This window comes from Sitophilus oryzae, unplaced genomic scaffold (genome assembly GCF_002938485.1).
Source record: "Sitophilus oryzae breed Bouriz unplaced genomic scaffold, Soryzae_2.0 scaffold_1216_pilon_pilon, whole genome shotgun sequence".
Taxonomy (NCBI): domain Eukaryota; kingdom Metazoa; phylum Arthropoda; class Insecta; order Coleoptera; family Curculionidae; genus Sitophilus; species Sitophilus oryzae.
This window is the reverse complement of record NW_022145856.1, coordinates 16,087-25,494: the sequence shown is the minus strand read 5'-3', so window position 1 is coordinate 25,494 and position 9,408 is coordinate 16,087. Positions and strand designations below refer to the sequence as shown.

The 9,408-nt window shown below is 31.1% G+C and overlaps 2 protein-coding genes across 2 annotated transcripts in view; both read right to left on the bottom strand.

The window, feature by feature from the left end:
* Positions 1 to 1,787: 1,787 nt before the first annotated feature.
* LOC115891953 lies at positions 1,788 to 2,777 on the bottom strand. The gene is made up of 4 exons (XM_030912566.1): positions 2,748 to 2,777; positions 2,376 to 2,568; positions 2,206 to 2,315; positions 1,788 to 1,895 (listed from the first exon to the last, which is right to left on the bottom strand). The coding sequence occupies exons 1-4, from the start codon at positions 2,775 to 2,777 to the stop codon at positions 1,788 to 1,790; spliced, it is 441 nt and encodes a 146-aa protein (XP_030768426.1).
* A 1,372-nt stretch (positions 2,778 to 4,149) lies between these two features.
* LOC115891952 overlaps positions 4,150 to 9,408 on the bottom strand; it is a 12,712-nt gene continuing 7,453 nt past the window's right edge. Inside the window, exons 2-4 of the mRNA XM_030912565.1 lie at positions 9,126 to 9,319; positions 7,173 to 7,355; positions 4,150 to 4,218 (exon numbers count right to left, since the gene is read on the bottom strand). Of these exons, the coding sequence (XP_030768425.1) occupies positions 4,150 to 4,218; positions 7,173 to 7,355; positions 9,126 to 9,319 (446 nt within the window). The remainder of the gene's footprint in view (positions 4,219 to 7,172; positions 7,356 to 9,125; positions 9,320 to 9,408) is intronic.

Sequence of the window (9,408 nt, the reverse complement as noted above, 5' to 3'; positions counted from 1 at the left end):
AAATTCTTATAAAAATATAAAATTCTAATAAAAATAGTTATAAACATCCGATACGCTACTGAAGCAGGTAAGTCAAATTGACGTATCTAAATTCTTTGACATCTAATCTTTGACAAGTAGTAAATAAAAGCAAAAATGCAAGAAAAAATATATAATTAGTTAATTTTATTGAATTTCATAAATGATCGGTTTACTACACGTATGTATATTATATGTATAGTCATTTAGTAGCGAAAAGTTGTTCCATTATTTCACACATTTTTGCCGAGATCTACCGCACGCTACACAACCAACTATTTTAGAGTGTTTTTCGATAAATCGCGATAGTGTCACTGTTAATTTAAGTTCTGCCACAATTTCCATCTATATTTACTACCTTTATACAACTATCAGTAGTAGAATAAATAATAAATAACATAAAGTAAGCTCCGTAAAGACTGACAAATCCATAAAATTTCAAATCAAATTCAAATGTGTCAAACGAATCGTCAAACAGAACTGTCAAGGATCCCGACCCTAGAGTGCTTTTTCCGCCCACCATGCATGAATACATGGATAGCATTATGCTCTTTCCTTAGTCTTCTTATTCAAAGGTTTTCTCTGTATTTTACTACAGAAAAATATTTTTTGTTACTCTGAATTTTGAAGCGACATCGATAATTTTCTGACTGTGCCAATTGGTTACTAATCGACCAGATACTTTTGTCTATTAGATATGCTATAAAAAGCTGGTAATTATACAATCTGACCATTGTAAATGCCCGACAAATTCTGCAACGAGGCCGATGTTTCTCACTGATAAGAAATAAAAATGTTTGTTTAGATAATTTTCGAGGTATTTTTTCTTTCTGAATGCACATAATTTTAAAGTATTAAATAAAATAATCATTTTAAAGTATTTTATATTCTTTTGTCCCTTGACCTATTATCCTATCCTGGTCGCACGTATCGAAGTTCTTGTTTCTTCTAGTTTTAAAAAAAACATTCTTATTTCTTTGTAGTTGTAGTGTAAAGTAGATTAATTTATTTAGTTTAATTATATGTTTAGTGTAGAAGTGTAGTATTTTATAGTTAATTTTGAAGTTAAGCAATAGGTGAAGGGATAATTTAATAAGTTATTTTTTCTTTTGTTTGATTAATTAGTAAACTTGATAATTTGTTCAGTGTAGAATAGTAAGTTGTTATGTAGAGTTTTTATAAGAGATCATATTCGCTTATTTTGTAGTTGAGTAGTAGGTGAAGGTATTTGGGTATCTTTTTTCTTTTTGGTTTTTCTTCTAATTGTAGTAGTTCTATTAAGTATTGTAATAGATACACTATATTTTTCTTCAAAGTCGTGTAAAAGTGTGTTATCATATAATTTTGGTTTTCTGGTAGTAGAATATACAAAAAAATCTCTGATCTATTTTAAATTAAATTAATCTAGTCTTATTAAATATTATTATAACTAGTCAAATAATAATTCTAATCAAAGTTTTTTAGAAAAAATATAAAACTACCGATTACTAATAAATATAAATTATTTTAGAAAATAACTTTTGAAATTGAGTATTATTGATAAAGTTTAACATAGTTAAAATTATTAAAAAATATATTTATACTAAACAATAACTTACTTTGTACGTGTGGGGCAATATTTGCCAATCGGCAACGCACCGCTTGAGCTGGCAACAGCGTAAACTGAGTATGCAAAAACACATTCCCTGGTAGGAATCTTTACGTGACTGTGCCATAGTCAATAAAAACACCTTAAAATAGACCAAGTTACAACGACTACATCATAAATTTTATAATTTTTTACATACTTTAACTAGGTCCTTGGTATTCGGTAACACTTTAATAATTTTGGCTCGGTGATATTCTCCATAAATAATTTGGACACAATAGAGACCCTCCTAAAATGTATTAATACTTATTATTATTAATATAATATAATTCTATGTAAAAAAAATGTGCGCATATTTGAAAAAGTGTAGTTTGAAATGTTGAAAAAGTAATAAATTAAAAAAAATATATTTTTACATGAAAAAAAAAAATTCACGTGTAACAAATAGTTTTTTACGTGTAACAAATAGTCTTATACGCGTAAAAAAACGTTAATTACGCGTAAAAAGCAGTTTTTTACGTGGCGTGCTGAACCTTTTAATATTTTTAATCTTAAGTAAAAATAATTTTATAAGAAAAAAAAATTGTTGATAAAAATACCTGTATTAATCCTGGTGGAACCCCATAAGTTTTTTGATTGTCTTCATCATTATAGAAATCTTGAATATCATCCATGAGAATGTCTAATGGAGTTTTTTGATCGGATGTACCTAAAACGAATTTTTAATTAACACCTACAGGATATTACAAACTGACATCACTAAACATACCAAAATAAATCCAAAATTTTGACGGGTCATAGACCTCAACCACTACAACATCTAATTCGTCACCCTCTTGAGATTCTTTGGGCAGAAATTCTTTTGGTATTTCATTACCAAGCACAAATATATCTTTAGGAATATACCCACTAAAATCTGACCAATCCAAATCTGGTAAAGGGTTACTGACCGATTGGGAACACTAAAAAATTAAATATTAAGTTCATTCATTCTACAGTGTGCCCCTGAATCGTCTTTACAAAAAACCTTTTTTATTAAACTTTTTCAGAAAAATAAATTCTTCATAAAAGTTTTTGATTGTTCTAAAACGCTTAATCCCTTTTATAGTTTCTAAAATTTCCGTCTCATTTAAGGGAAAACCTTTGTACTGGACTCGCCTTCTCTAACCATGTTAGCATCATCAGCAGATGATTAAAACTAAACTAATATCTACAAATTACCGTTAACAGTTGGCACCGACTAGGCGTGGCAAAACTAGCCAAGTGAGTCAAAACCAACGGAGCGTAACAATTAATTACTGAAACTAGACCAATAGGAACAGAAAACTAGAAGGAATAATTTTGACGCTCTCATATGCATCTAATTGCCTGTAATTTGAGATTTGTTTAATTAATTTTAAATTATTATTATTTATACAATAATCTTTAGTCTACCATATCTTATCTGAGCCATATGTTCTTTAAATCTAGTTAATGTTGATCTTCTAGTTTGACCAACATATTTCTGATCAATACAATCTTTAAATTATTTAGCCCCCATTTTTCTCAAGAAGTTAATAAAAAGAAGTTTTTCCTCGGGGACATACTGTATATAATATAGAGGGCGAACCAGTGTTCTGAAAAATCTCCATCAATTTATTTTTTAGAATTGAATCGGATCACAATGCGATCGTTTGTTTTTACGGCTCGTTCGTTCAAAGAGTCATGAGCATTGATTCATTGTTTACAATACGACTCGTTCAATTGAATCGTGCCCTGCACCGATCCATAAAATTTGATCGATGAGCCGTAAAAAAGTCACTAATGCGATCGTTCGTTCAAAAGAGTCGTCAAGAATTGATTCATTGCTAACAATACTGTTCTGTTCAGATTGAATCGTGGCCAGTATGGATCCATAAAATTTGAACGATGAGCCGTAAAAAGAGTCGTAAATTGAATCGGATCACGAGTATATATAGGTATAGAGAGAGAGTCAGGCACCAATATTTAGACTTATGGCGGATTAAAAGACGAAATCGTGTTTTTATACGTCTCTAAATACATATAGCCTCTCTTCCAAACCAACTGAACGCCATTTTTTTCGATCATACGGTTAGGTACTACAATAGTCACCAAAACCACCCCGTCATATTAAAGTAACATCAAAAGTAATGAAAAATTTGCAAATTGTAGGTGGCAAGTTAACCAAGGCATGTGTTGATGCGAATCAAAAATAAAATGCTCAGGAGTCATGGTTCTGACAGATCAAGTCAGCACAGATAAAACACAGAGTCATGGTCCTTTTAGATAAACCGAATTTAAAGGCAACCATAATAAAACTCCTTCCTTGGTCCTTTTATTCAGTGATGAGAACATATACTCACCTCTCAGTAATCTGAGCAATGTCTATAGTTGGCTCCTTGCAGACTTCTCCACTAACATCCAGTAAATTTAAATCCATAGAAAATTCATTATAGTTCTTGTTTTAGTCGCGAAAATGTCAAAGAAAGTTTACAGGAGGGTCAGACTTAGAGACGACAGAAGTAACTTAGTCACAAGAAGGTTTATTTTCTGTGGTATTTCACCGTATCGATGAAGCAAGTTTCCACATGTTTAAAGGCGGCTTCGTCTACCTTCAAATAACGTGACGTAGAGTCAGTGATGCCAGCCCTACGAGGCGCGTCATCAAGCCAGTGAACTTAGACAGTGTCCTCACTTAACAAGTCGTGTGTTCAAACAGAAAATTACAATAAATATGATATAAAATATAATAGATCCGATTCTGATTTGTTTCGTGGCCACAGGGAATTAGTCTTAATATTTTTTCAATTTATTATAATTTTCTTCCCAAATATTTACAACTTTTCAAATAAAATTTTGAGGTAACAGTTACTAAAAATTGACGACATATTCACCAGGACACGCATATGGGTTATCACTGAATATTTAAAAAAAAGCATGTACGCCACTGACTTTTCTCTTGTTAGCAAAATAGTGTAAGCAGTTTAATGCCGATTAAAAGTTGTCTATTGATATTTTGTTGATTTCGGCTTCCTTGATGAGATGAACGCAATTTTATTAATTTGCCTTGATCCAAGTCTAATAGCCATAACCAAACTAAACCTTTTGAAATTGCTATAGGTTGGACTAATAGTACTAATATTTAATAATAAATTAAATAAATTAGGCAAAATAATTTATTAATTTTAATTTTTTTATATTAACTTTATTGTGATTAATAAAATTGCGTTTATCTCATCAAGGAGGCCGAATTCGACAAAATATCAAGAGATTATTACTTTTAACTGGCATTAAACGGCCTATACAATTTTGATATCAAAAGAAAAAAGCCAGTGGCACACTTTTTTTTTGAAAAATATTCCAGTGATAACCCATGTGCACGTCCCTGATGAATTTATCGACACTTTTTTAGCATTAAAATATGTAGCTCTTAGTACTAAAAGTACTTGGAAGAAAATTATAATAAATCAAAAGATTATTAAGACTTAACACCCTGTAGCTACGAAACATAGTAGAATCGGACTTATGTTGATATGCAAAATAAATTTTATTTTTACGTAAGGAATCTCCCCACGAGAGATGGCACGTTTTTTGAAACATCCTGTATATGACATCAGAGTCTTCTGTCATTTTAGTAGATCAAAAGTAGATGATTTATCCGCCATTTTTTGGATCTCGTTTGTCAAAATCATGTATTCTCTTTATCTCTCTGTCATTGGTTTATTTTATTTATCTGTTTGAACATCCCAACTTACCTTTAAGCATTATCTTGAACGACTCCTGATTAAACATGCATATTACAGGTATGAAGTGTTATATTTTTGTTATGCATACTTTTTTTTAAACTCAATAATAAAACAATCCCGTTTATTGCAAACTTTTCGGCACACCTCGTATAAAGTTTACGAGGTCCCTGTCGAATGCATTCTAATCTCGGAAATAGTCTGCCCAACGAGAGAATCCCTGACAGTGACAGTTGTGTCTGTGATCTTAATTCACAAGCAAATTAAAAAATCAAAATCATTCCCGGTTCGTTGGACAAACTTTATCCTAAGGAAATTAGCGATGGGAACTATCGAATGAATTAGACTATCGAATTATCGGTTACTGAATGAATGATTCCAACTATCGAATGGTTTAATTTGAATAAAATCGTTCATTCATTGTATACTAAAGCATATGTGACAACCTCGCCGTGCGACTAAATGGTTATCGTTGAGCCACGACTATCGAATGCTTTGGATAAATGAAATTTAGTATTCGTTTGATTTTTGTGTGCGTCGGTGCATTATTAGTTCTTCCAAATTTTTATAACTTCGCCTTGTAAATACTGTGCTATTTTTGCGTTTATTAAAATATTTAAAATACTAAATAGTAGTTTTTTTTTAATTGACGATTGTGTGCCGTGTGCAGGTACTCGAAATTTTTCCGAAAATTTGTGTGATTTTCCGTAGCCCGATCTTTCAATTATTTAATTTTATAAGGTATATAGTCTATTTTTTTAATGGGAGAAGTAGCAATTTTTAAGAGAGATGAGATGAACTTACAATTCATTTTAAAAATACAAATTTGTATTTTAGATGTTCAGATGTGATATAATAATATGAATTAGTTGAACTTGATAATCATATTTAAGTAATGTGGTTAAGTAAATGGTTATCAAACTCAAATTTTGGGGTGAGAAAATTAAATTGAAAGTTTTACACGTGCCAATTTAAAAAAAAAGTTAACGATATTTGTATTTTGTTTATGCTAATTCTCTTACATGTAGTTTTTTGCGAAGAAATATTTCATTTATTTTTTAAAGTAAATGCCAGTAAAAGTAAATATTATTTTTAAATAGTAATATAAAGTAATAAAAAGTAATATAAATAATTTTGATTTCTAATTTTTTATTTATATTTTCCTTCCATTACACTGCATGCTTAGAAAATAAAAAAGGTATAACAAATTATTACTGTTACTACTATTTATTTAACCAGTCTTTGCTTAAAAACATTAAAAATAATGTTCCTACATCCAAAATAAAAATTATTGCAGTGTAACAACAGAATATTAATAAAAAAATGCAAAATATATAGACATACTATCCCTAACAAGAATAATATTCTTTGCTAATACCAACTAATACCAATATATGGTAACAGCGCCCTTCATAATGTCTTTTCTGTGTAAATACTAGCACCTCAATTAAAAAAATAATGTGTCCTTATCTTTATACCACTCCGCAAAAAATCGAAGATGCCGGCTTCTTTCATACCATTGCTACCGTCCGCTATCGGGTTTCTAGGAAAGAAACCTACGTCGCCGGGCGACAACTAAAATCCAGATTATATTTTATTATAATCGATTCTGACGAATAAATGAATTTTATAAATGAATGGTTTTTGCTGCCGAATTACTAGAATACAATATTTCAAGGCAGATCTATTCGATAATTTTTATTCGAATAGTGTTCGACAAATGTTTTCTTACTAGCTATCGAATTATTCAAATGAATTGCAACTATCGAATGTTTCGATAGCATTTTCATTCGATAGTTCCCACTACTAAAGGAAATAGTTACCTCTGGAGCAGACTCAAAATACAGCGGTATACAAAACTGAATGGGTACAAGTAAGTCTTCCAAAGAGTAGATTTCCGCGGCATTGGGGGCAAGGCCATATTCCAATTCAAGAAATGTCGGAAACAAATGCAATTTTTGAACTTTGCACTGTAAATTTGGTAACATTGGAGGCGGCGCCTTAGCCTGAAAGAAAGAAAAATCATAAAAAACAACGTCCGATTCGGCAGAAAATTCATACTGAAAGTTAACGTTTCAAATGACATTTTCCATCTTGCTTCAAACCATTGAATAAAAAGAGTAAGGATAGACTATATCAACAAAATCACCGAAATCTGAAAGGCGTTTTAATATGGCTACCTTGAATTCCGATTTAGCAGTGGCGTTCTTATTTTTTAACGAGTTAAAACATGAAGTAGCGCAAACGCAATAATATTTGTGGGTTAACAAATAATTGATTAAAAAATACAGATACAATTTTTTTAATAGTGAAAATTTGTTCCATTACTTTTCATGTTATAGTCTGTCCACAGATGATATCCAAAAAAAAAACGACAGAAAATGCATTTCACCGGCTCGGCTTCACAGAATGCAGTTTAGAAGCGGTTTTTATACAGGGTGTCCCAGAAATAAGTGCAGTATTTTAACTGGTAGTATATTTCGGCACCAAAAACACGCCTATGAGTTTTTTTTGCGAAAAAAATTGTTTATTTTTCTTGACATTTCCCTGGAAATTTTAAAAAACATTTTAGTGCCACTTGTTTATTCACTTGAGGCGTCAAATAAGCTGAAAAACCTCGTGAGAACATCTTAATAGCCGATTATAGCCAGCGGTTCTCAAAATGTTGCCATTATTTTTTTAAATTTTCAAAGTTAAATAACTCGGTTATTTTCAATTTATTTAAAAAATGGTTAAAGATGTTTCTTTTGGCCAGATCTACAGCCCCTTAAAATATCTGCACTTATTTCTGGGACACCCTGTATAAACAAGGCGAGTCTTAAATAAGTGCAAATATTAGTAGATCTCGATAAAAGAAATATAATTCCTCTCTAACGTTTTTCAAATAAGTCCAAAATAACCGAGTTATGATACTTTCAAAATATAAAAAAAATTACTTAAATTTTCAGAACCACCGGATCTTTTGTTTTTTTTTTTCTTGTAAATTTAATCTACAACCTATGTTGCCGTATTATCAAAAAATTAAGTTTTTTAACTAAAAAAAATTCAACATTTTTTTTCAAAAAATTCCAAACTTTTAATTTTTTTTTGGCGAAAAAACTTATAGGCGTTATAGACATAGAAAAAAAATATTTGCACTTTTTTAAGACTCATCCTATATAGTATATATGCTCTGAATTAAATAGACAGACAGAACTGTCACTGTCATGGAACCTCTCGTTGGACAGACTATACCATTCTAAGAATGATCACAAGCTGCACAAATAAATATTTATAATAATCACACAATCCCTTCCAGATTTATACACTTTGCATAAAAATATAAACAAAAAATAATAAAAAAGTAGTCAGGAGAAATTTCAAACAAAACTGACAAAAAGGTGCCTCAGTGACGTCATTTCCGTTACGAGTCTTATTATTCAATGGATAAAGTATTATCAAAAGCTGTGGAACAATGGCAGTTGAAGTCAACTGTCGTTAATTAATATTCTTCGATATTACGACTATTTCTTGAATTGGTCTTGCGCCTGATTTGTCCTTAAATAAAACCTGTGAGTCACGTTCAACGTAGAAACTTTATTTAAATAATATTATTACACAAAAAAAAAAAAAAAAAAAAAAAAACAAAAAAATAAATTCCTTTAATAGGAGTAGACACAGATTAACACTTATTTTTAGATCGTTGTCCTTGAAATATTTCTCTTCGCCATCGCTACCCTCCATTTTAGCAAGCTAACTTTCGCACTACCTACAGTATAAACCTTATCGTTATTTACCTCCTCCTCCCATACGGCGTCTCCATTTTTTACCAAAACCTCGTTGATATAGGCGACCTTGTTTGGGTTGGTGACGTCTGCCAGAAACACGCATATATATTGATCGGCCCAGTTAATATAACTGACTTTGATTTTGGTGTCTCGCCGGTTCACCAGGTCTCGGAATTTATCCGACGACGATTTGGCCCAAGGGTCTGAAAGAAATTTTGATCATTACATAACACAGTGGCCGACAGTGGCTCGGCGGCCATGATGCCAACTCGTGAGAAACTTCGGGATGCAG

What these genes read in the sequence shown, in the direction of transcription:
- LOC115891953 (XM_030912566.1), bottom strand. Translation starts at nt 2,777, where the DNA reads ATGGTTAGAGAAGGCGAGTCCAGTACAAAG. An exon ending in AAAATTTTGGATTTATTTTG is followed by an intron (nt 2,316 to 2,375) that starts GTATGTTTAGTG and finishes AATTCGTTTTAG; the next exon opens with GTACATCCGATCAAAAAACT. An exon ending in TTCCACCAGGATTAATACAG is followed by an intron (nt 1,896 to 2,205) that starts GTATTTTTATCA and finishes AATACATTTTAG; the next exon opens with GAGGGTCTCTATTGTGTCCA.